Below are 27,629 nucleotides of genomic sequence, written 5' to 3'. Positions count from 1 at the left end.
CATTTAAGCCATTTTTAAGTGCACAGTTGTATGGCCTTAAATACATTCTTATGTTGTGCTCACTAGGATTATTTTAATCAGGAACTATCTGGGCTTCCTACCTATAGAGTAACCTGCCTCCATCCCATCCCTACATTCTTGCCTGTGTAATCTCCCTAAAGTGCAAATGATGTTACTAAATGAGTTAAAACCTATTCATTACTTCCTACTGTCTGCATTAGTGGTTTCATCACAAAGTTTTCACAGGTCCACACTGAAATGAGAAAAATACATACATGCATACATTCATACATACATACATAAAATAAAGTTTTTCTGATTTTTTTCAACTTCATGAAAGACAACATTAATCAAGATAAATACTGAAACATTGAGGGGAAGCAAAATTAATTTTGTTTTAGATATGCTAAGTGTCATATGCCAGTGCAATAAGCAAAAGGAGCCGTCTTGAGAGCGGTAGGGTATGTGAGTCTGAAACTCAGAAGGGAGTTTTGGGATGGGGGCTATGTATTTGGAAGTAAAAGCATGTAGATGGAATCAAGGAAACAAATAACATTTTTTTGTTTTGTTTTGTTTTTGAATTTATTTGACACAGAGAGAGAGAACACAAGTAGGCAGAGAGGCAGGCAGAGAGAGAGGGGGAAGCAGGCTCCCGGCCGAGCAGAGAGCCTGATGCGGGGCTCGATCCCAGGACCTTGAGACCATGACCTGAGCCGAAGGCAGAGGCTTAACCCTCTGAGCCACCCAGGCACCCCCGAATAACATTTTTTGAGGAAAGTATGGAAGCATAAAGAAAAAGATGATAAAATAAATCCACATTAAAATGACCAGTAGAGGAAGAACAGCCATAATCCTAAAAGAAAAAAACTACATTTAAAGTCTTTTTCTCACCCTGCTGCCATGGTTGAAAGCAGGCAAGATCTTTGATACTAATGGTAACCCCACATTTCAAGTGGTTTTTCTATCTCCTTTGCTGGATGGAGGTTGTTATCTATCTCTCTTGGATTTCCCTATTTCTTTCTCCTTGAACAAAAAAAAAATTTTTTTTTAAAAGATTTTATTTATTTATCAGAGAGAGAGAGGGGAGAGAGAGTGAGCACAGGCAGACAGAATGGCAGGCAGAGGCAGAGGGAGAAGCAGGCTCCCTGCTGAGCAAGGAGCCCGATGCGGGACTCGATCCCAGGATGCTGGGATCACAACCTGAGCCGAAAGCAGCTGCCTAACCAACTGAGCCACCCAGGCGTCCCTAAGGCAAATATGTTTGATGGGATAACCTCATTGCCTAAAATAGCAGGTATAATTTTTCTGGAGTGAAAATTGTCAAGCCAAGAAGAATTTCCACTCTCACATTAACAGATATAAAAATTACTCTCAAAAGTGGAACCTACAGTGAGACTTCTTTGGTACTGTTCTGTTGGTGATGAGTAATTTGTTCTGTTTCACTCCTTTCTGTTGGGGGGGGAATATATGTATAAAATCAGCAAGAATAATTCAAGCCTACCAAAATTTAGAAATAAGCCTTAAATGTTGTAGTGCTTTTGGAAGCAGTATAGCACATCAGAAAGATCAGGGAGGTTGTAATTAGATTTAGTATCACGTCATAGCTCCAAAACTTACTAAAAGTGGGGCTCTGATCAAATTACTGTCTCTGTGTTTTGGTTTTGTCAGCCAATTTTGTCTACTCCATGGAGTTATCATGCAAATAAAGTGTGTGCATAATTTACTTATAATTCCTGGCACACAGTCAGTATTAAGAATTACTTACCATTTGGGGCTCCTGGGCAGCTCAGTTAAGCATCCCACTCTTGATTTCAGCAGGTTATCATCTCAGGGTGGGGAGATCGAGTCCCACATCAGGCTCCACACTAGGTCTGGAGCCTGCTTAAGATTTTCTCTCCCCCTCTCCCTCCACCCCTCCCCCACTTCACTCATGCAATCTCTTTCTTTAAAAATCAAATTAATTAATTGACTTTAAGAAATAATTTTTAAAAAAAGAGTTACCACTTAAAATAGATCACATTATTCATTAAGAGTGAAAAATATAAGTATACTGATTAGGAAAATTGGTAAATAACTATGTTCATCTACCTATTGGAAAAGTATATATTCCATTGTAGTACATGTATATTATCTAAATACCTAGAAAATATAAAAATAATGTTAATTAAAAAACAAGTTTTCTAAAATACAGCTTTAAGTGTATTTCTTAAGTTTATATAGAAATTGTACCATAGCAAAAGTTAGTTTGTAACTATTATTTCTTATTCTGTGCACTGTCATTACTTTACTTTCTTAATGTGTTACTAAAATAGCAGGTGAAATACACTGACAGGGCGCCTGGGTGGCTCAGTGGGTTAAGCCACTGCCTTCCGCTCAGGTCATGATTCAGGGTCCTGGGATCGAGTTCCGTGTTGGGCTTTCTGCTCAGCAGAGAGCCTGCTTCCCTCTCTCTCTCTCTGCCTACTTGTGATCTCTGTCAAATAAATAAATAAAATCTTAAAAAAAAAAAAAAGAAAGAAAGAAATACACTGACAAATGCCTTCCCAATTAGACTTCAGTAAGAACTTGAGAAAAAAAAATTTTTTTTAAGATTTTATTTATTTATTTGACAGAGCGAGATCACAAGTAGGCAGAGAGGCAGGTGCGGGGTTGTGGGGAAAGCAGGCTCCCCGCCGGGAGGCGAGCCTGATGCGGGCCTTGATTCCAGGACCCTGAGATCATGACCCAAGCCGAAAGCAGAGGCTTAACCCACTGAGCCATCCAGGCGCCCAGAACTTGAGAAAATTTTTAATGAAGCCAAATAATCCATTAAACTATAGTCTGAAACCTGTGGCTCTCCCAGTGACCCAAAGCCCTCTTGGAAGTAGCTTTGAATTTCAAACAAGTAAACCAGGCCCAGAGGTGTTACTGTTTTACTGCAGGTCCCGTAGAAGGGTTTACTTGTGCTTCTGTTTCTTCATATTTAAAATGGAGAGATCCTGGGGCGCCTGGGTGGCTCAGTGGGCTAAAGCCTCTGCCTTCGGCTCTGGTCATGATCCCAGAGTCCTGGGATCGAGCCCCACATCGGGCTCTCTGCTCAGCAGGGAGTCTGCTTCCTCCTCTCCCTTTGCCTGCTTCTCTGCCTACTTGTGATCTCTGCCTGTCAAATAAATAAATAAATAAATCTTTTTTAAAATAAATAAAAATAAAATGGAGAGATCCTACTCCCAGCTCTAACCGCTTTCCGATTTCATGAAGCCTTGGGAAATTATCGTTGAGCAACATGTAAAGCAGTTGGAACCAACTGAGTAAGCTACATACTTTTTTAAAGGCTAGTGTCGATTTGGATGGTAAAGAATTGCCTGCGGGCGAATCCTGCAAGGTGCTTCAACAGCCGCACACAGCTCCCTTCCTGTTGGCACCGTCCACGTTTGGCAGGTGTATTCCATTCCTTACAGGAAGGAATAGGTGCTTCATTGTGTTTCAGAAGTCAGTAAGCTTTTACAGAACCAAGTAATTGACATTTTTTTTCATTTCTGAGATCAAATTTTCATACATCATTCAACCTGGATAAACTGAGAATGTGGTTGATCTCGTAATTGTTGAAACATAGGAAAGAGAGCGTAAGATGTGATATTTAAGTATTTCCTTCTAACCTCTTACCTTAGCAAGATATAAAAGTTCTAAGTGGAAGTATGTCCTAATGTATAAAAAGGAAACTAAATTAGGTGAGCCTACTAGTGAAGCAGAAGTCAAAAGAGGCACACCGATTCATCTCAGTAATTTGGGGTTCCATTGATTCTGAATTCGTAGTAATAATAGTAACTCTGCAGAGTACATCTTACTTTGACAATATGAAGAAGGTGTTTGTTTGTTTGTTTGTTTTTTATTGTAGTATAAGTGATATTATGGTGCTGGGATAAAGCTAACCAATTTAAAAGTAAAGTTTTCTGGCTTTTTTACAATGTATGCCAAAATTTTAAAAAAAGCTCTTAAGTGGCCTGTCAATATTTCCTTTAGTAGTCGAGTCCTTTTTTAACAGTTAATTGAGGTGATTATCATATTTTAAAAATACATTTAAATTTTCAGACTGATAGTTTTCTTGCCCCTTCTCCAAAATTTAGGTCAGTGAAACTTTGTCTTAAAGAATTTATGTTAAAAAAAATTAATTAAAAAAAAAGAATTTATGTAATCCTGGGGTGCCTGGGTGGCTCAGCGGGTTAAGCCTCTGCCTTCTGCTTAGGTCATGATCTCAGGGTCCTGGGATCCAGCCCCACATCAGGCTCTCTGCTTGGCAGGGAGCCTGCTTCCTCCCCTCTCTGCCTGCCTCTCTGCCTGCTTGTGATCTCTCTCTGTCAAATAAGTAAATAAAAATTTTTTTAAAGAAAGAATTTATAGGGGCACCTGGGTGGCTCAGTAGGTTGAAGCCTCTGCCTTGGCTCAGGTCATGATCCCAGGGTCCTGGGATCAAGCCCCGCATCTGGCTCTCTGCTCAGCAGGGAGCCTGCTTCCTCCTCTCTCTCTCTGTCTGCCTCTCTGCCTACTTGTGATCTCTGTCTGTCAAGTAAATAAATAAAATCTTTAAAAAATAAAATAAGAATTTATTAATCCTATAAGTCACCATTTTCAGAGTATATAAGATAGCACTAGCTTTTGTCATTAGGGAAAAATCAACTAATACAGACTGACCTATGAACATTGTGAATTGTCTAGTGAATCTTCTTATTCAGTAGCTGAATCTGTTCTAATGACTACCATTTCTCAAAGCAAAGATTTTTGATGCACTGAATTATTTTGTTTCATCCTCTTGTTTTCTGGGAACAGAACTCAGCATACACAAAATCATCCAATAAACTAGAGCTAGCATTCAGTGTTGCGTGCAGCTGATTAGCCGTGTAAACCAGTGTGTATGACGCTAAGAATACCCTCATTCCTTTAGTGTCTAGCTCTGTGCTGTGTTTATTTGCAAAGGACCCTCATGCTTGGATCCATATAAATGAGGCAAAGCTTGAGCAGACTAGACTATGTCGCTCACCAGTCTTTCAGGAGGAAGATTGTATATATGAAAACTGGAAGATTTCTCTGTGTGTAACATCAAACGGGATTTTTTTTGTTGAGGTTTTATGTTTTCAGCAAAAAAAAAAAATTTAATGGTCAGATTCCATCATCTCCTGTCAAACAAAATCTCACTGATCCACATGAATGTCATCTCCCACCCATAGAGTAGCCTAAGAACACTACGAAATGCACTTCTGAACTTTTGACTTTATTTTCAGTATAATTCGTGGGTTTTTAATCAACTAAAAAAAATCACATATCTTTGACTAGAAACTATAAACCCTCTTGCCTGTTTATGTTAATCAGAATAGAAACTCCTTTTTAAATGTAGTACAGAAAGTCTGGTTTTATTAGCATCAAATCATTTGTGTATATTTAAATTATTTTCATGCCACTAAAAGGTTTTTTCCAGCTAGTTAATTCCTAATTATTTTCATCAGCTGACTTTATGAAGAAGGAAGAAATGTAATGTGTCAGAATTGTGTAACATACCAGTGTATCACTTATGTAGCTACGTAACAGGTGTAAGAGCGATGGTATTTCTGTATTGGAATAGGCACTTCTCAGGTAAAAATCAGTTTGAAACTGCTGTGCATGTCAAGTGCCGTCTTCTCATTGCATAGTAAATGATTCATTTGCAACCTAACGCAGGCAGGTAAATGTATTGAAATATGTATGTTATATTTTTCATGTAGCTTCTAAAGCTGACATAATCTGAAGATCTAGGTTAAAGTTTGTGTTGTTACTGTTTTTTTAACCTCAGATACTTGGCACTCTGCACCAGTGTGTCTTGCTGACAGTAATGCTTTGTCTCTTAATGTGACTACCAGCACTGCTTGGTCACAGGCAAATAACTGTTCTTTTTCAGCCAAAACATTCCTGACAATAACTGCACCTTTTGTATTCTTTTTTTTTTTCCCCTTCCCGCCCTCCTGCCCCCGACTTAGGTTGGAAAGGCTGGTGGACGTCCTGAGGAAGAAGGTTGGAACAGGGACCATGAGGACAGTGATCTGACTGAAAAAACGACAGTCTGGGGAAGCAATCACATCTGGTGACCAGGCTGCTTCATTCAACACTGTGTAAACACTAAAGCCTTAACTTAGCAAACAGTTGTTAGAAGTGGGACACTCCAACCACATTCCAAGCTGAGATAAAATCAAATCACAAATGTTTAACCACTTTGCTGCTGACTTGAGTTATTTATCCAAATGTATTAACTACAGACTTTTACCAGTGAGTAGCTATAAAGTTGCAGCTTATTTTGTAACTATTTTATATCTCACTGTATTGAATATAAATCTTTTTACGGAGAAACCATTATAGGTCATATCTTCGCATACAGCCCTTTCTGAATCAAAATACAGCAAAGTAAATATTGTCTAAACCGTAATCCACTGTGTTAGGTCAAAACTTAAAATACATGCATTTTTCAATATAGAATTTATTTCTTAACTGATGAGAGCTCAGACGTGAGAGTGTATAGTCTTCCTCCAATGCATTCACATAATCTTTGTCAGTATTAAAGAATATTAAGTCTAAATACCAGGAATCAAATGTACGCTTAGATCTAATGAGAGTTTGATATTTTAAAATTACATTAATCAAGGCATGATTTTTGTTTCACTACAAATAATGCAAACTGTTTTCAATAAAAAAGAGGAAATTGTTTATGCGTACTTTTAGATTCATATTGTCAACACTTTTTAGTGTTGTGACTGAATAACTGAACTTTATTTAAGCTATAGAAATGGCCAAGTCTGTCTCGTGGGCTGGGACACCTTTGGCTTGAAAAGTAACATGTGCTAGCATGACTCTGAAAGACAAGAAGGCATCAAACATATTAAGTATTATTTTTTGTTATCTTTATCTAGATTATCACTTGAATTTTTGTTGGGAGGGAGGGGAACCCAATATTCAATAAAACTGTAATGTAAAAATATGAAGATATGGAAAAAAGAAAACTGGCAATTTGGTTACCTACTGTTTTATTTAAAAGATAATTTGAAATAGTTATGGCATGGCAGTCACTTCTAACCATATGAAATTATGAACAAAACTAGGATTTATATATTTGGCTATAGGAAAAATTTCTTCTTTTTTTATAGACTGAATAGGTGAGAGGCCAGTAGAAGATGACTATGCCTGGAACAGGATGAAATAGGCAAGTGGCGATCAAATTAGTGAAAATTTTGTAGGAAAGTATAAATTTTTCTAAGTCTATACCGTATTTGAATTGAACTTTGAGATGGAGCTAAGTTATCTACCATTGCTTGTTTTGGGGACAAAAACAGGACAGTTTTTTGCACTATTCTTTCATACACGAATGGAGATTATTTGTGTGTTGTTGTTGTTGTTGTTTTAACTACAGGAAAATGTGCAGTGCTTTATCACAGAGTGACAAAAGAATCATGATGTTAACAAACTCAACTTCTTCCTCATTACATTTATTAAATTAACTGGCAGTTAGAACCCCATTGAGTTCAAATTTAGAATTTACTCATGTTGCCTGCTTTTAATTTTTCTTTAAACTATTAGAATTAGAAAATAAGCAACAACAGGGGTTAGAAATAAGCTAACTGGATTTCCTGTTCAGCCCTAAGGAGAATTATAGTCTTTCATGGGCCCGTGACTATATAAATAGAGAAACCTGAAATAATTTGGTCTCTGGGCTCTAATCGAAACACGTGGCAGCGCCCTATGTGAAGGAACAGTGCCTTTCAAGTCACCCAGGTAAGTAAAGAGGAACAGTTCCTGTCACAAAATAGTCCACTCCTGAATCCTCTTCAAATAAATCACAAGTAAACTTGAATTTTCAGTGTAGTCCTGAAGAAGAGACCGATGTCTCTTGCGTTTTTCTGCTTGGGGTTTTATAAAACACACTGTAAACATAAAGACATTTTACAGTTTTCACACATCTCTTTCTGTCCCTAACTGATCAGATTAGGGCAACCAGTTCCTGTAATTAATATCCAGAACTTTTAAAGAATTAGATATTTTGAAGCTGAATTTATAAAACAATTGTAACATTTACTGTTGTGAATACAGGTAATCTCCATCAAAACATCACATCCCCTGGAAAATGACTTGTGTACAAAATTGCAGATGCCAAGTATTACAGCCAGATCTTATCAATTGACTTCTTACACTTAAAAATGTCCACCAACAGTGTTGCAAACAGTCTTTACATTGTTGTGGGGTTTTTGTTGGTTTTTTTGGTCCGTGAAGGAATGGCCCAACTCACTGAAGATCAGTTCTCCACATATTCGGTAGTAATGCAATTTCAGATGTATTTCATGCTGCCCAGAGATGTTGCTTTGAGTTTGCCTTGAATATTATCAAGTCCAATTCCTATGGTAACATGAGAATTCACTTACCATTGTAAAAATAAGTAGTTCAGAAGAAAAGCAGAAAAGATAATACAGATATGTGTAACACTTAATGATTTATTATAAAATCCTTTCACATCAGTGTTTTTTATTTGATCCTACCAACAGCCATATAATAGTAATAATAGTAGATTATATATACATATATATCAACCACATAATAACGATGATGATAATTGCAATTATATCGTTATTATTTTTACATTTTACAGATGAGGAAATAGAGTCAGAGGGGCTAGGAGTTCGCCAAGGACTGGCTAAGACTTACAACTGAGGTCCTACGACTAAACTCTACTCAGCAATACTTCCTGAAATCTTCCTATAAGAAAAAAAAGGTTGAAAATTTTAATTCTGGCAATTTTTGTTGTTATTGTGTCATTTCTTTTCTACACATATATATATATAAATTCGCTAACAGTTGAGACGGTATGCATTTCTTTCACTGAAGTACAATCATGGGAAGTGCATGGGTAATAGCCTCACATTATTACCTCCTCTCTATTGTGTTCTAGTAGCAGCACACTTTGCCTTAGACTTCACTCATTAAGAGTGACAATTCATTGTTAGTAAAAAGTAACCTTGAGTTGCTTTGTACTACTTTTAATTTGGCCTGATGCTGAAACCTGACAGTGTAGTTTTATCAAATGGTAGTCTGAACTTCAAGGCTTACCTTACCACCTAGAGCAACTATTAGAGACAGAACTGGTTATAGACAAGTTATAAGCAAGGTTGCTAGTTATAAGCAAAGTATGGGCAGTTTAGAGCAAAGTTATTAGTTAACTGTTAATATATGAGAAATTTTAATTCTGCCCTTATGACTAAGCCATTAATGTTAAAATTATTTAAAATATTTGAAGTATTTTATCTAATAAAATATTTTCCTTATTCAATAAGAAACGTGATCCTTTGTATATATCCTTATTCAAATAAACTGAGGAATCTTGTCAATCACTAATAGAATTAGTTAACTTCACAAAAATGTTAGAATATTAAAAATCTGTAGTTTTACTATTGGATATAATTCCATAGAAAAACATTTTCATATGTCATATCTTTAAAGATCATAGGTATTTTTTATATTTCTATTTTCAAGTACTCATGATTAATGAGTCACTATAGTGATAAAAAAACCATGGCTTACACATTTTATCTTCTCACATATGGTTTGCATAGAACCAGATTCTCCCCAAGACATTATTTTGTTGTTGATAACTATTATTTACAACTAACCTATCTCTTGACCTATTCATATCTATATACATGTATATTCTGTGTAATTAGATGTATACACACTGACACACACATACATTTTCCTTTTTAAAAATTTGTGTTATAAGTCCACTGTTAGGCTCCAGTGACTTCAGTATTTTGTTCATGTTTTATTAGAAATGCACATGGTTTCTGAGGCCTTTAAACAAATACATGGAATGGTTGAAAGATTTATATTGCTCATGCTTAGCTAAATATGTCATCTCTAGAAAAGATGTGGTTTATTTTGGCACTGTTTTAAAAACTCAAATATTTTAAACATTTGTTAAGTTGGAGCTTGCACATTTGAACTAGTAGCATACGTTCCAGAATAACTTCTCAAGTTACCAAACTTTTTGTAATCCTTTTACTAGAATAACCTTTTTTGAAAGGTTTTTTCTGTTCTTTTTTATTATGTACTTTAAGTTAAATTTATAGAGGTTGGAGTTATTATTTTTAATGTAGGATTTCATAAAAGAAGAAGACAACGATGAGTATTTATTTTTGAGAATCATTAAAATATTGTATGCCCATTTTGATAATTCTTTGCAGAAATCTTAATACACTTATTTTTAATTTTATAGTTATCTAAGCGTAGTTTTGGAGTACACTAGTACTTTTGAAGCCACTAGTTTCTTACTGTCTGATTATTAACAAAGATGCATTTTAATGCACAAACTCAAATATCTAAAATATATATTTATTTTTTATTCATATAAAATCCACTACTGCAAATCCTACACATTTCAATGCAAATATTATACATTGATCTTAATCAAACTTAGAGTGGTACAATCCCGAAGATCCTATACTGGATATGCCTATAAAATACACTGTAGTAGCAAGACTGATTAGGTTCACCATCAAACTGTGTCTGACTTCCTTAACAAGTTTAATAAAGATAAAAATTGATATGAACAAATTTTTAGGTACCATAAGAACCTTTAAAAACTATTTAGATATAAAAAAAGAATAGCAATAAAATATTAAAGATAAACATTACTTTTGGTAATATGGTTAGAAGAACCTAAGGGGGCACCTGGGTGGCTCAGTTGATTAAGGGTCTGTCTTTGGCTCAGGACCCCATCATCTTGGGGTCCTAGGATCAAGCCCCACATCGGGCCCATGCTCAGAGGGAAGTCTGGTTCTCCCTCTTCCTCTGCCTCTCCCCCTGTCTCATGCCCGTGCTCTCTCTCTCTCAAATAAATAAATAAAATCTTAAGACAGGAAAGAAGGAAGGGAGGGAGGGAGGAAAGGGAAGAGAAGAAAGAACCTAGGAAGGGAGATTAGGTCTCTCTCTTTTTTTTTTTTTTTATTTTTAAGATTTTATTTATTCATTTGACAGAGAGAGATCACAAGTAGGCAGAGAGAGAGAGAGGGAAGCGGGCTCCCCGCTGAGCAGAGAGCTGGATGTGGGGCTCCATCCCAGGACCCTGGGATCATGACCTGAGTCGAAGGCAGAGGCTTTAACCCACTGAGCCACCCAGGCGCCCTGAGATTAGGTCTCTTAATGAAAAAATAATACACTGGTTGAAATCTACTGCAAAGCACCTCTACTTAATTTTGTAATTTTACATGGAATTTTGCTGTAAGCAGTAGCTGAAATCTAAAAACTGCTTCTATTCTGTTTAATTCTTCAGTCAGGGGGCACCTGGGTGGCTCAGTGGGTTAAAGCCTCTGCCTTCAGCTCAGGTTATGAACCCAGGGTCCTGGGATCGAGCCCCGAATCGGGCTCTCTGCTCAGCAGGGAGCCTGCTTCCTTCTCTCTCTCTCTCTCTCTGCCTGCCTCTCTGCCTACTGTGATCTCTGTATGTCAAATAAATAAATAAAATCTTTTTAAAAAATTATTCAGTCAGGGTAAGGTAATGTAAGTACCTTACATACACTACATAATACCTGCAGGGAATGTAGTGAACTTGGAACTGGAAGTTTAATTTTATTTATTTATTTATTTATTTATTTGACACGCAGAGAGAGAGAGAGAGATCACAAGTAGGCAGAGAAGCAGGCCGGGGGGGAAGGGGAGCATTCTCCCCGCTGACCAGAGAACCGGAAGTGGGGCTCTATCCCAGGACCCTGAGATCATGACCCAAGCCGAAGGCAGAGGCTTAACCCACTGAGCCACGCAGGCATCTCTGGAATTGGAAGTTTAAAGTACATGGCCTAAGGAGGACCAGGGTGGGGTGGACAGTAAGAATCTTTGAGGCAAAGATTCTATAAACTGTTCATGTCTAAACTGTCACATCACAGTTTACAGAAATTGTCTCACCATGCGTGTTCTTTGCGATATTATTACACATTTTACTTCTACATTTGTACACAATAATAACATCGTTATTATTTTTGCTTTAAAGAACAATCTTTAAGAAATTTTAAAAGAACATTATTTTGTATTTTTACCATTTCCAAGGCTCTTCTTTATGTAGATCCAAGTTTCCACCCACTGTCCTATTCCTTCTTCCTGAAGCATTTATCGTTTATACAATGCAGGACAATGAGTGATGAGTTCGTTTAGCTTTTGTATGTCTGAAAAATGTCTGTCTTTGCCTTCATTTTGTGAAAAAATTTTTTTGCTGAATACAGAATTTTAGGATAAAATTTTTTCAGTATTTTCAAGATGTTGCTTTTTTGTCTCTGGCTTGCTTTGTTCCCGCTGTCATTTTTATTTTTATTCTCTATATAATAATGTCCTCTAGCTGCTTTAAAGACTTTTCCCTTTGTCATTTCTTTCAACCAAAGGATATATTATGGTATAGATTTCTGCATGCTCCTGTGCTCATGGTTTGTTCAGTTTCTTGGCGTATGGGTTTGTAGTCTAACTTTTAAAAAATTTCAACCATTTTTTGAAGATTTCATTTATTTATTTGTCTGAGAGAGCACAAGCAGGAGGAGCAGCAGGCAGAGGAAGAAGCAGGCTCTCTGCTGAACAGAGACCCTGATGTGAGACTTGATCCCAAGACCCCAGGATCATGACCCAAGCCAAAGGCAGACACTTAACCAACTGAGCCATCCGAGCATCCCTCAGCCATTTTTTTTAATAGTTTTCTGTCCCCCAGGTCTTTTTCCTCTCCATCTGGAACTACTGTTCAATATATATTAGGCCACTTTAAGTTGTCCAGCTATTTCATGCTTCATTTACTCTTTTTTCAGGCTGTTTTCCTCTGTTTTATTTTGGATAGTTTCTATTGCTTTATTTTCAAATTTACTAATCTTTTCTTTTGCAGTGTCTAATATGTTCTTAATTCCATCCAGAGCCTTATTCATTGCAGGTGTATTTTTATCTCTAAAAGTTAAATTTGTGTATTTTTAATTTCTCTTATCTCTCTCCTGAATTTATTTGTGCCTTATGTTATCTTCTGGAATATAGAAAATATTTATAAGAACTGTTTTAATGTTCTTGTCTGTTAATCTATTTCCAGGTCTCTCACTATTGATTTTTTTTCCCTCATCATGAGTTATATTTTCCTGCTTTGCATGCCTGCTGACTTTTTTTGGATGCCAGTCATTGTGTATTTTAACTTGTTGAGCATTGGGGGTTTTTTTGTTTTTTATTAAAATTTTTTGAACTTTGTTCAGTGATACACTTACACTACTTGGAAACAGTTTGATCCTTACAAGGGTTTTTTAAGCTTATTAGCAGGATCGGGTACCTTTAATATCAGGCTGATTCTTCCCCACAATTTAGGCAACACCCCTCTGAATGCACTACCTGTGGAGTATGAAGCTTCTCTTCTCTGACTGGTCACAACCTTGTGTGAGTTTTAGTTATTATCCTACCTGCTCCTTTCTGGTAGTTCTTGCCCTCACTTGGTAGCTTACTGTCACTTATGCTGGATCAGTGCAGAGAGGAAGTCGGGGTATGCACGGCCATTCTCTACACCCCACCGCTCTCACGGACTCTCCCTGTGTCATGTTACCCACTGCATGCAGACCCTCTTCTTCCGTACTCTGACCTGCAGATCCTAGCCACCTCGGCCTCCCTCACATTCTCAGCTCTGTGTTCTCAACTCAGGGAGGCTGCCAGGTTCTGTTCCTCCCTGCCCTCTGCTCTGTAATCTCTCCAGATGGTAAGCTGGGTTAATCGTAGAGCTCACTTCATACACTTCCCTTCTCTCAGGGATCACTGTCCTGGGCTGCCTATTGTCCAAAGTCCAAAAACATTGATCCATGTATTTTGACCATTGTTTGCTGTTGTCGTAGGTGGTTTGGGGTGTGATTTTTTTTTTTTTAAAGTTAGGGGATAAACGTGGTCCCAGTGACTCCATCATAACCAAAACTATAAGTCACCCTGTAACTCTTTTAAAATGTCGTCTTCTTATTGCCTAGCTGCCCTCTTCCCTATTGAGAAATTAGCTGTCAGTCTTAACATTTTTCTCCTGAAAGTAAAGTCTCTGTTTTATCTGATTTTTTTTTACATTTTCATCTTTTTCTTTGTTTTTGACAGTTTTGTGCCTAGCTGAGGTGTTCTTTGTGTATTTCTTGCTTGATTTCATCCATCTTATTAAATCTCTAAGTATCTTTTCTTAACTTTAGGAAATCTTTGGTGAATATCTTTTTCTCCTCCTTCGGAGATTCCAATTGTATATATTTTATATTTATTCTCTATGTTCCCACATGCCACTTTAACCCTCTACTGTATTTTCCTATTTTTCCTCTAGGTACAGAAGTTGTGAGTTTTAAAAATTGTCTTTTATTTCATTAATCCTGTCTGCTGCTATTAAAGCTATCTATTCAGGTCTGAATTTTAGATTCTATGCTTTTCAATTTTATAGTTTCCTCTTGTTTTGGTTTTAGTTTTGATTTTGTTTTTTTGTTTTGTTTTTTTGCTACATTGCAATTCTCTGGTGAAATGCTCATCTTTCTAAATATATTGTCTCCCCCTCTGCTTCTGTTTTTTGAATATGCTAGTTGAATATACTTAAAAGGCTATATCCACATGTCTGCTAACTCCAGTATCTGAATCATCCATGGTCTGTTTGTTTTTTGCTTTCTAGATGCATGGTCCTCTCTCTTGGCATGCCTATGAATTGTTGACTCAATATAAGACATCATGACCCTCTGGATGATTTTGTGTTCCTCCGGAGAGGGTTTAGCCTTTCCTGTCTTAGGAAGATTGAGGGGAAGCTAATCACCTTAATCCAGTCAGGTACTGTGCTGAATGGTAGCTGGGTTATATCCTGAGTAAGCCTCCATTTTCTCTGGCTTGCCTCTCTTCCAATGGCATAGCTCAGTCAGGCTTTCAGTGGTGCAAGTGATAGTTTCATGGGGGCCCTTTGAGATAGCCTCATCTGAGTTTTGGCGGGGGGGGGGGGGATGTTTGTTTAAGTAGGCTCCATGCCCAGCACGGAGCTCAAAGCAGAGTTTGAACACACAGCCCTGAGGTCATGACCTGAGCTGGGATCCAGAGTCAAGCGGAATGGACTGAGCCACCCAAGCCCCCCCTCTTCTGAACGTTTTTTAATCAACTTAAGACAGCTCCGAATTTGCCAAGTATTTTGAGTATTTTGAAGGGAAACTGGGTGTGCGTTTCAGGCCCTTTGCCTCCCCAGGTCTGTCCCTCCAGCCTTGCAAGATGGCCAAAAGCTGTTTCCTCTGTCTCTAGCAGCAGTCTTCTGCTAGGACAAAGCCCAGATTATCTTTCTCTCACCTTCACCCAAACCCAGCAAATGCCTCCAGGGGATAAGTTGCTGCAGATCATCAGTTTACCTCTGTTGTTCTCTTTTTAGAATCCTAGTCCCTCTCCTCTTTCTTTTAGCCTGTCTCTGATACTCCTTAAGCAAATAACTTTTTGTAAGTTACCCAGCTTTACTTGTTTTCAACAGGAGCATTTATCTGCCACAAACTACTGTCTTCTGTCTAGAAGCAGAATTTCAGTGAGTCTTTCATTTCTGTAATATTTTTTCATGTCTGCACATTGTATTCTGTTCATTCCTAAATCCAGTTGGTCATTTTTATGGTCTCTTGTTCCTATCTCATATTTTCAGTCCCTTTTTATCTTACACATTTTAAACATGCTTATTCCGTACTTCTGATCATTTTATAGCTCAGGTATTTCCAGCTCCGATTTTGCTGTTATGTCTGCCAGCTACATTTATGCTATCTTGTTTCTTTGGATGTTTGGTGATTTATGAATGTGAGCCTATCTGTCTTAGAATTATCATCTGTGGGGCTCTTCAAGGCCTGGGTTGAAGACAGTGCCTCAGCAGAGGCTTCACATTTGCTTCTGTTAATGCCCTCTGGGAGAATGTACCAGCCTTAGAGCACTTTATAAACATAATCTGAGGGGCGCCTAGGTGGTTCAGTGGGTTAAAGCCTCTGCCTTCCACTCGGATCATGATCTCAGGGTCCTGGGATCGAGCCCTGCATCCGGCTCTCTGCTTGGCAGGAAGCCTGCTTCCCCCCTCTCTCTCTCTGCCTGCCTCTCTGCCTACTTGTGATATCTGTCTGTCAAATAAATAAATTTAAAAAAAAAAAAACCATAATCTGAGGGATGCCTGGATGGCTCAGTTTGTTAAGTAGCTGCCTTCGGCTCAGGTCAGGATCCCAACGCCCTGGGATCGAGTTCCACATCGGGCTCCTGCCTCTACCTGTGCTCATTCTCTCTGACAAATAAATAAAATCTTAAAAAATAATAATAATCTGAATTGTACTGGGCCAATTTTATTGATGGTAATTTGGGTTTGGGTCAGAAGCCCATCTGAGTTCTAAGTTAGGATTATAAAACTCATGGCAGGTCCCATGTTTATGGATTGGAAGAATTAATATCACTAAATATCCATACTACCAAAAGCAGTCTATAGATTCAATGCAATTTCTCTCAAAGTTCCAATGGCATTTTTTACAGAAGTGTCAAAAAACAATTCTAAAATTTATATGGGACCACGAAAGACCTCACATAGCTAAAGCAATCCTGAGAGAGAACATAGTAGGAGGCATCACACTTCCTGATTTCAAGCTATATTATAAAGTTATAGTCATCAAGACAGTACAGTACTAGCATAAAAACAGATGAACAGATTTTGTCAACTAATATTTGACAAAGGAGCCAAGAATACTCAAGAAAAACCAGTCTATTCAATAATGGTGCTGGGAATACTGGATAATCACGTGTAAAAAAATGAAACTCGACCCCTATCTTGCACCACTCACAAGAATTAACTTGAAATCGATTAAAGGCTTAAATGTAAGACCTGAAAGCATGAAACTCATAGAAGAAAACATAAGAACAAAGCTCCCTGACATGGGTCTTGGCCCTGGTTTTTTTGGATATGACACCCAAAACACAAGCAATAAAATGAAAAATAAGTGGGATTATATCAAACTAAAAATCTGCACAGAGGGGCACCTGGGTGGCTCAGTGGGTTAAAGCCTCTGCCTTCAGCTCATGTCATGATCCCAGGATTCTGGGATCGAGCCCCGCATCGCGCTTTCTGCTCAGCAGGCAGCCTGCTTCCTCCTCTCTCTCTGCCTGCTTCTCTGCCTACTTGTGATCTCTGTCTGTCAAATAAATAAATAAAATCTTAAAAATAAATAAAATCTGCACAGAAAAAGAAACCATTGGCAGTGAAAAGACAGCTTGCATAATGGGAAAAAAATATTTGCAGCCATATATCTAATAAAGGGATAATATACAAAATATATAAAGAAATATTGATAGCATAAAATAATCTAATTAAAAGTGGGCAAAAGACGTAAATAGACATTTTTCCAAAAAAGATATGTGGAGAGCCAACAGATATATGAAAAGATGCTCCACATCCCCAGGCATTAGGTAAATGCATATCAAAACCACAAAAGAATCTCACCTCATGCCTATTAGAATCGCCATCATCAAAAAGATAAATAAATTCTGGCCTGGTTGTGGAGAAAAGGGAAGTCCCTCATATATCGTTATGATTGTAAATTGGCATAGTCACTATGGAAAACAATATGGAAGATCCTCAAAAAATTAAAAATAGAACTACCGTATGATCCAGGAATTCCACTTCTGGAAATATATCTGAAAGATGTGAAAAGGACAGCTGCACCGTCATGTTTCTAGCAGGATTATTTACAATAGCCAAGACGTGGAAACAACATAAGTGTCTATCAGCAGATGAATAGATCGAGAAGCTGTGGTATATATATATATAAAGTGGAATATCATTTAGCCATTAAAAAAAAAAAAAAGAAAAACTGCCATTTGTAATAACATGGTTGAAACTTGAGGGCAATATGCTAAGTGACATAAGTCAGACAGAGAAAGACAAATTTGTATGGTCTTGTTCTTATGTGGAATCCTGAAAAATTCATAGAGGAAATCCTTTTTTATTCTACATTCATAGCCTGAGTTCAAGACTTTTTCCTTGTGTGGGCTCTGGACTTTGTCTCCTATCCCCTGCTCCCCTGGAGGTCCATGAAAACCAGAGCTCAACTTCATCCCATCATAAGGCAAATTCTTTCAAGGTAAAAACTGCCTTTTGTACTCTACTTACCATCAAAGGTTCCTAGTTTTCCTTAGGTTTTGGCCTCTGAATATTCCTCACCAACTAGCAAATTTACTGATAGCTTTTGAGAGGGTGTTTGTCATTTTCTATCCAGCATTTTTAGTTGATTACTGAGAGAGGTTCCAGGTTCATCATGGCAGGAAACTGTAGTCAGGGCTGAATGTTATTAAATGTGTGTACACACACACACACACACACACACACACACACACAGATAAAATTGTACTACTAATAAAATGTTCTGAATTTAGTTCCAAATTTAACATCACTTGTATACATGATTAAAATGAGTCGATAATAAATTTACTTTCCAAGATCCGTAACTGCAGCTCTTTGTCCCCACCAGTAACTACAAGCAGTTTTTCATTAAAGAAAAGAAAATGATTGAATAATCCAAATTAGCCTGGGCAAGAAAACTAACAGCTGCCTAAAATGAAATGTTTGAGTTATGAGCCATGTGCCACTTTGGTTTATCTGCAGCCAAAAGGTTTAGAATCCTTATTCAATTAACCATGTTGCTTGGGAGGGCCTGGTTGCCCTGAATCAGAGCTGCTTGGTGATGAGTAAGAGGTATCCGTGACACGCAAGTTCAGACCTTGCAACTCTGTTTTTGTTGTTTGAACTTTCTTCTCCGTTGTAGCTAGGGATCCGGCATGGAATTTAAACACTTGTGTGGTAACTCCATTCCTTTCGGCCATTGTGTTGTTAAGCTCTAGCTAACGAACTTTTAACACCGGCTCCATGTAAAACAAGACTTAGAAAAGAGCAGCAATCAACATTTCGGGTTTTATAATTAAAATCATATGATTTCTGTGTTTTAGGAAGTAAGCTGCCCTGGTCTATCGAGTCCCAACTGCTGCCCTAAAAGCAGCCTTCATAATATGTGCGAAAAATAAAGAAATAAACCAAGGTGCATCTAAGAAAGTTAAATTAAGAACTGACTTTCATTTCAAAAACCTCACCTACTGTTAGGAAAACTTCAAAATGCAGACCTGTTTTAAAGCTTAGGAACTTTGCCTAAAATAAAGGAAACAGACTTACATAATATTTGCAAAGGTGAGTGCTGCCAAACACACCAGTCAAGTATACTTTGTCTCATGTGGCCCTTTTTTTCCATGCCAACAGTTGTTGTTGCCTAGGGAGATCCTCTTGATAACGTCACAAAGAATGTTTCTCAGACCCATATAGGTTGTGTACACACTGGCTCGCTAAAGACAAGTTTTGATTTTAAATCTCTAGGCTTCATTTTGCTTCGAAGTGTGCTGTTTGAAATAAACAGGTGACTGTAAGAGAGGAGACTGAATCTCTTCTCCAACTCAGAAACTAGTTGTGAAGATAATTCTGGATGAGAAAATTTAAGTATAGTTTGAACAATGATATGTAATGTGACATGAAATATCTCAGTTTGAAGAATCACTGTGAAGAATTACTCTACACTTGAATGTATGTGCTGACTTATGATGTCTTACATCAGAGTCTTTTCACATTATGAAATTAGATTTGCTTTTTGCATCTTATTTTCTTAAACTGTGGTCATATTAAAAAGAGGAGCTGAATACTTTCATTTAGGTGACATAGTGACATACTTTCATTTAAGTGAATATGTAATCTTGCTTGTCAAAAAAAGTGAAGAAAACCTTTTGAAATCAAGTCTCAAAACTTCAGTCTTGTCAAAATCATCACTTTATTTCTGCTTTTATAAAATTGCAACAACTCATTCTGGAAATATAGCTATATTCTAGACTGAAATTTTAAATACTGCAGATATTACTGTCTTTCAGTTACAGTGAGAGAAACTGGTTTTATTATTTCAAGAGTCAAAGAATGAAGTGTATGTGTACAGTTTTGTTTGGGTGTTTGTTTTATAGATTTTAGGAAAGTTTTCTGGTTCCATATTGGATTTAAGGGGAAAAAAATGCACAAATCATACTTGGAAATTTTGGCATGTTATTTTGTTTTCATATGGATTAAAGAAAATTAATAAAAGTAACTTTCTGTCATACTAATACATCTGACCTATGTATGCTCCAAGATTACTCTCCCATTTCAGTTCCTACCCTGTATTTTCGTTGTTTAATTCATTTACGTTTTTAATCCTCTACTCGGTCAAATCCACCTTCATGTGTTTAAATCCAATTCATCCTTCAAGAATACTTATGCACCACCCCCTTCATGAAGCTTTCCCTAATTCCCCGCCCCCACCTCACCACCAAGCCACGGCTAATCTCTCTTCTGTAGGCCTTATAGCTCTCTCTTCATCTCTATTAGGGCACTTACTAGGTTTCCCCTTGTTTCAGTATCCCTGTACTATCTCCCATTAGAGTGCAGCTTCCAGAGGTCAGACGTTATTCATGTTTCTTTGCACAGGTAAAACCTGATAAATAGTCATTTATCAAGACTAACAAGAGTTAATGATGAAACCTAAATCTTCCAACTATATTGTTGTTTTATAAACATTTGTATGACCTGTCTTTCAAAAAAAAAAAAAATATATATATATATACATATATATATATATGACCTTAAGATAGGAGATTTGAGTATCCTTTCCTAAGTATTAAAAGGTACTAGCATGTCAAATTATTTAGCACCTGGCATATCACCAGAAGAAACATGATTACCTGAAGACTTTGACTTTTAACCATAATCAGTTTAAAATAAAGAGTTGCAGACTTTGTTGTTGTTTGTGTGATTCTGATATAGGTGTCGTTTGTTAATCAGGACTTCTTGTGTAGCTGTTAAATGTTGGTCCTAGAAAGTTCAAAGTTTGAAGTTTCACTTTGTGATAAAGTGAAGGCAAGGTCCCATTGTCTTGGAAAGTTGAAACAAAATTTCCAGACCCCAAAATAGGCCATTTAAATCTTTACTGGACAACAGTAATAATTAAATTGCTTTCTGGAGCCAAGTGTGTCAAAAATCTGTCAGAGAGAGAAGATAAGCAATGTATAAACCAGTGTGATATATTCTGATGCCTTCTGATATTGCTGTGATCTACTTTAAATCATGATTTCAAATTCAATGATTTCTCATTTCTGAAAAGTAAAATTTTCTGAATTCTGATTATTAAGATAAATTTTTCTGATATTTTACCTTCTGGTTATATATTATTCTTTCAATACCTAAGCCATATTTTAAAATATTTGTGAACAAATAAATTGGGCATGAACACTTCCTACCAAGCTACAGTTTCAAAAATTAATATTTAGTCACTAATTCTACTTTATCTCTACTTTATTCTCCACCAATTTTCATCAGGCAGCTTGTTAAGTGAAAATCCTAAAGCTTAAAAAGTGCACACCGTTTTCCAGTAAATAGGTCAGTTATAGCCGAGGCTTTTTGAAACACTCAAGCATAGAATAGTCACTGCATTTACTTGTATGACCACAACATTAACACCCTAAAAATCTTTAAGTTCCTTAAAGAAGACTTTCTTCTCATAAATCTACCCTGGCTGTGCCTAACCAAATTACATTTTCAAGTATGTCCTCTGAAATTGTTTTTAGTATATACCTCACACACAAAGTTAACTATCTTGGTTATAATGGATTGCTGGTAGAGCAATTCACTTTCAATAACAGTATCTTGTTTGTAATTTTCTGGGAAATACAGTTCCTTTACTCATCAAGCAACAGTAAACCCAAACTACCAATGTTGTTTGCCATGTTGACAAACTAAAATCGTAATGAATAGTGCTCAAATGCTGGCATGCGGCTAGATGGTTCATCTTTGTCTTAAAAGTAGCAAAAGGTTAAGACACTAGCTATGTTAAGACTTAATCTTCCTTGATATTCATCAGACAGGAAATGGAAGATGCTATAGATTCTTAGCTTTTATCTTGAATCTCTGAAGTTCTCTTAGCTAGTAATTTTTTACTTAGAAGTATATTTTTAGTCCCAAGAGCCTCCCATCTCTTTGAAGCCAATTAATTAAAACACATAGTCACCTCATGGAATTTTCACATTTGGGTAAAATGAGAACAAAGGAATTGAATAATTTTTATAGTGTGACCTCAACAGGCATTTCAAGTACAGATGTGTATCCATTCCTAAGCTCCTGCTTCCCTGTTTCTGTTAAGAGCTTAAACTTGTGCCATCATGGTTAATGTTTTGACAGATTTTATCATAAATCCCACTGTTGTAAATTTGCCTTGAGCCAAAATTTAACATGTTGTAAGCTCAGAGTTTTTACTGTTAGTGACCAGAAAAGGAAACAAATCAGTTATTCTCTTCTAAGTGATGGGAGTATAGAATTTAACTCTTTAAGTGTTATACATTACTTGAAATTTAGGAGTAATATTCATTTTGTATGTCCAGGGCCTCTCAACTGTCAAAACACAAGAACACATTCTATCACAAGGAAGAATATCCAAAGAAAATATTATGTGGCTTACATATGCTCACTAAATTTATAATAAAAATATTATTCTGAAATTTTTAAATTATAAGGTCCTTTGCCTTAGTATGTGGAATCAAAAATTTAATCCTTCAACATGTAGTTGATTCAAAAGCTATGGAGTACCTACTTTGTTCCAAATAATTTATCAGTATTCCCTTTAGTTAGACCCCCCCCCCACTTTATGGTGTCTGTCATCTATTATTTGATAACCACTTAGAGTATTTTATTACACATACTCCCAATCATTGCTATTCTTTAAAGCCTGAAGACCTAGATTTTTTTCTCTCTAAAACATCTTTAATGACCATGAACATTAATATTTACTCATAAATGCATTTGTACACAGGCTTAACCATAGTACATGAGTGAAGAAAAAAAGAGTTGTTACCCAGTTCTTTACCCTAGAATAAATCAAATCAACAAATATTTATCGAATGTCTACTATGTGCAAATAGCCCTGGACTGGTCAGCTTTTAAAAGCCATCCAACTTTTCACATTGACAAATCCAGGCATTATTATTTCAAGCATTGCAGAAACTGCCTCCATGTCCTTTAGGTGACAAAGGCTATGACGACTCCGGATTACTTGGAATAAAGAAAGACAAGGAAGAGAAATCTAATTAACAGGCTGAAAAGAGGAGAAAAACTAACCTAAAATATCACCGATGGATTGCGTCATGTATGTATGTGTGTATATACATATAAGTGTGTAAGAACTTAGCGCATGAGTGTATTTTATGTGTGTGTATATTAATATACACACAAGGAGAAGAATGAGTGAATTGAGAAAAGTAGACTTTGTTAAGGTGACATAAGAATGGGCATTTGCATTTGAGTTCAGAGCTTTGCTTTAGAAATAGGCTTAACCGTCTGGTTAGTGTTACATAACACTAAGTCTTATGGTATAATGAAACCAAAATGTATCATGGTATAACAGAAAGATCACTGAACTTGGTGACCGAAGTTCTAAAACCTAGCTTGCCCTAAAATCTATTAGAAGATGACCTCCTCAATCAATAGATTTACGGTAGACGTGACTTCTACGTTACAACTATAGCAAATTGTTGTAGGATCCTAAGTAAGGAGTTAATTCGATCATAAGTAAGAGAAGACACTTGGACACTCATTGTAAAGGTTCTAATTGTTATTATAAACTAAATAAAAACTACCAGTAAGAGATCAACGTACATACTTTATTATGTTATATATTATACTCTTATTGTACTGTACCATTTTATACTGTATATTGTACTATACTATATTATACAACATATTATGCTATAATAGCCTCTGCATTTAGTTTTGTTAATCTGTAAAAGATAAATAACATACTATCATACCACATCAAATAATTAAATGTATTTCCTTAGTGAAACTTGAAAGGGAGGCCGGTGGTAATTTCCAACTTTACCAAATAGAATTAATCCTGGCTACTTTGCGTAGTAGGTATGTATATATGTTGGCCGTTGAAGACATTGTCATTGACATTCTCACAGAGGATGTCTGGCGTCGATTTTTAAATATTTGTTTAGAAGAACTAATTTTTTAATATCCATTTTCGCCTCCTATTGGTAGGCTAAGTTTAATTTCCAGTGGGAATCAAAGCAGACTCTTAAATAATCTTTTTAAGCAGCGTTTATCTTTTTCTAAAGTACCTGAAATTAATTTCTCAACTTTTGTGTGGGGGAAAAATGTTACAGCTCTATTATTCAAAGTTTACGTTTCTGAGACGAACAGAAAGTGTTGGTTATTAAAATCGCTTTGAAGCCAAGGCATCTTCTCATATATCTTTTTAATTATTTGATTCTCTATCTGGTTATAATTTATTTTCAATGAATACCCTAATTGCTCTGTAGTAAATTTTACATTTATTCTCAGCTACAGTCTTTCTCTTCTTGGTAAAACCATGCTATTGGCCTTTGTAAATATAAGAATCACTTTCAGTATTGCTATATTGATTTGGTCTCTTTCATTTATTTCCTTGGTATATTGTAATTAATGTCTTTGGATATATTCTAAGTAAAATTTCACTTGGAAGGTCCAGAAATAAGTGCTAACATTCATGAAGAACTATTATCTTTAGTGTTATTTCTAATTTCATCTCATCTTTCCCCTCCTTTGACCAGTATTCCCGATACTAAGACCCTCTCACCTAGGACCTAGCCTGGATTCACCTGCCCCCTTGTGGTGTTCCTTTCTGAATAATAGTTAATTGATTTCTGAAATTTGGACTTGGTATTAAATATCCTGAAAAGAGAATTACTCTTGTCTTGCAGCCTAGAGTCAGAAAAGTTTTCTTCTCTTAGCCACTGGCTAACACAAGAAGAGGAAAACAGTGTAGTGAGTTTTTTTGATTTTTTGTTTCAGCACACAAGGAAATTGGGCAAGAAATGAGTTGCTTGGAATAAATGATGAAAATCAATTTTGTCTCGAATCAATATCAGTGGCCTGCAGATTGACAAGGTAAAGACACGTTTCAAAAGTTCTCATAGAGCAACTTAAAATCAAGTTTTTTCTATGTCAGTGTCTCCTTTTTTAGTGAGTGAAGAAAGAAGGGAAAATGGTATTCTATCTTATTTAAATTTTAAATAGATTTTGTAAGCCTTTCATTAAGGATGAATTTGTAAATATAAAAAACAAACCTGTGTTCTGTGTAGTAAAATATGTCTGATACAGTTGGCACAAATACATTTTTGTTTCCCTTTTTCAAAAAGGAATCCCTTCACATGCCGCAGGACTAATTTTTTACATCTTCAGCTGAAGTTAATAGAATTTGCACATGGAATAGGGTTGTATATGTTTAAGGAGTGAATTACCTACAAACAAAATCAGAGACATTTTGCAAGAATAAGGACTTAATAATTCAGTCTCTAGTTAATAAAGAATAATATAAAGAAAAAAGAAAGGCAAAAGGAAAGAAAAGAGGTATATATATAACTAATCTTTCTTAAAAGGAAAAGATAGATTAATAAATTATTGTTAGCAAGTACATTTTTAAAGATAACCTTTTCTGTTAACTGTAAAGTAAATATTTCTAACTGAAAGAGTTGTCTCTTTCTATGCTGTCCTACCTCCTGCCCCTACTCCCCACCAAAATCTAATTTGATTGAATAATAGTGATCTTCCGTGGCATTTTAAACTTCATGTCACCTCCCTTGAGATCTGGAAGGAACAGCATGCAGGCTTTAATAAAGCTATATGCAGTCCAATTGCCAAGTTTCTAGCACCCACAGCTCCTTTGCAGTTTCTCTTACATTTGTAACAGTTGACCTACTAACAGGTTCCCAGAAACACAGGTTCAAATTTTGGCAGGCTTACCTCACCTCTTTGTCCTTCCAAAGTACATAAATGCTAAACTGTGTTCACAGTGAGGAAGGGAGAGTCATTCCAATGAGACTTTTAAAATCAAGACCCTTTCTGCTCCCCACCAAGCTACTGCCATCCTCTCCAAAGGAATCAAGTTTTTGTCAGTGTGCCTTTGGCATAATTTCTTCAGCCTGGATTAAAACACAGGTGACTGAGAGTCTACCTTATCTTCACAGGGCATTAGTCACTCTATAAAAGTTAAATTTATTATGAAATACTTTGTTTGTGTTAACATATATCTTCGCTGGGAAGTTGGAAACAAAGGCATGTCCTTTAAGACTCCATATGGGGAAAACACATCCTCCTTTGGAATTTAACCTTAATTTGAACCAAGATCTGTGAAAGAAAAGCACTTTAGTGTATTGTTCCCTTGCTCCACCCATCTATCCCTTATCTAAATGGGGTTACTGTTGCTTCGTGTTTTTTAACTCTTCCCATTCCAAACCTTGCTTTCCTGAGGTTAAAATTCATCTCAGTAGAGAAATGTATTAAAATCATCGTGGCAAATAATTATGCTTTGTTTTAAGGATAGGTGATTTTATGTAACATGTTAATTCTGATCTTTGAAATTAAATACATGTATAGCCAGTTTATACTCACATATGTAGTTTGAACAAATGACATATTGTAAGGAGTATTTTATTTCCTAAAAAAACTTATTTCCTGAAAATCTTCTCTAAGATTCTCTTACTAGCATTGTCATGTTTGCATGGTTTATACTTTATTAGAAGTTAAAAATAATTAGTGGAAAAGTCCACATTAGGAATGATGATGAGGTACATTTGAAAAACTAATTTTCAAGACCTTTGTTTTCTTTCAGTTTGTTTGCGAAGTCTTTGCTTTCACTGTATCTAAATCTGCAGATGTCCCAATGCTCTTTATTAAAAGCAAAAGCAAAAAACTTTATTGCTGCTTTCCCCATCATAACAGATTACTTGTTTATAAACAACAAGGAAACTATTTCCAAAAAAAATATTTAAGTTGACATTCAAAAAAATACTGCTTATACCAATGCTTGTTTCTTTAATAGTGTCTACCAACAAACTTATAATTGTCCAAATGATTTTCTTTCATTGACTTTTGTTACATTAAGGAAAAAATCACAAACTAAATTTTAAATATAACTTAGATTTTTGTTTATTAAAAGAACATAATTTTTATTTTTTAAATTTTTTATTTAAATTCCATTTAACTAACATATACTGTATTATTAGTTTCAGAACTAGAATTCAGCAATTCATCGGTTGCATACAACACCCAGTGAAGAGCATAATTTTTTAAATGGACACATAAGGGCACCTGGGTGGCTCAGTTGGTTAAGCGACTGCCTTTGGCTCAGGTCATGATCCTGGAGTCACGGGATCGAGTCCCGCTTTGGGCTCCCCGCATGGCAGGGAGTCTGCTTCTCCCTCTGACCTTCTACCTTCTCATTCTCTCTTTCTCTCTCAAATAAATAAAATCTTTAAAAATTAAATAAATAAATAAATAAATAAATAAATAAAATGGACACAGACTCATCCACTGCTCAAAACAACTGGCTCAGTTAGTAGAGCATGCAACTCTTGATCTCTAGTGGTTGTAAGTTTGAGCCCTATGTTGGATGTAGAGATTACTTAAAAAACAAAAATCTTTGGGAAAAAAATGATCTTAAAAAAATAACTATCTTCGGTATTTTTAAATTGAAAATTTCCTAACAAAACAAAAAATTCAC

The 27,629-nt window shown here is 36.2% G+C and overlaps 1 protein-coding gene and 2 long non-coding RNA genes across 12 annotated transcripts in view; 2 read left to right on the top strand and 1 right to left on the bottom strand.

Moving 5' to 3' along the window:
• The window catches only part of MIPOL1 (mirror-image polydactyly 1), a 314,513-nt gene extending 307,800 nt beyond the window's left edge, over positions 1-6,713 (top strand). For all 4 annotated transcript variants that reach the window (XM_082737780.1, XM_082737783.1, XM_082737784.1 and 1 more), the window contains one exon: positions 5,985-6,713. In XM_082737780.1, the coding sequence (XP_082593906.1) occupies positions 5,985-6,051 (67 nt within the window). In that variant the 3' untranslated portion in view covers positions 6,052-6,713. The remainder of the gene's footprint in view (positions 1-5,984) is intronic.
• A 1,315-nt stretch (positions 6,714-8,028) lies between these two features.
• On the bottom strand, positions 8,029-26,085 carry LOC309868227. The gene is made up of 4 exons (XR_014313590.1): positions 25,871-26,085; positions 25,195-25,368; positions 20,779-21,075; positions 8,029-8,385 (listed from the first exon to the last, which is right to left on the bottom strand). It is a non-coding gene; the product is annotated as an uncharacterized lncRNA (long non-coding RNA).
• The window catches only part of LOC309868226, a 28,174-nt gene continuing 23,419 nt past the window's right edge, over positions 22,875-27,629 (top strand). For all 7 annotated transcript variants that reach the window (XR_014313583.1, XR_014313584.1, XR_014313585.1 and 4 more), the window contains exons 1-2: positions 22,875-23,231; positions 24,920-25,015. This is a non-coding gene — a long non-coding RNA (uncharacterized lncRNA). The remainder of the gene's footprint in view (positions 23,232-24,919; positions 25,016-27,629) is intronic.

The sequence above is a fragment of the Mustela nivalis genome (assembly GCF_964662115.1).
Source record: "Mustela nivalis genome assembly, chromosome: 6".
In the NCBI taxonomy this organism is placed as follows: Eukaryota; Metazoa; Chordata; class Mammalia; order Carnivora; family Mustelidae; genus Mustela; species Mustela nivalis.
Note: the sequence above shows the minus strand (reverse complement) of the source record. Positions and strands in the feature narration are given on the sequence as shown.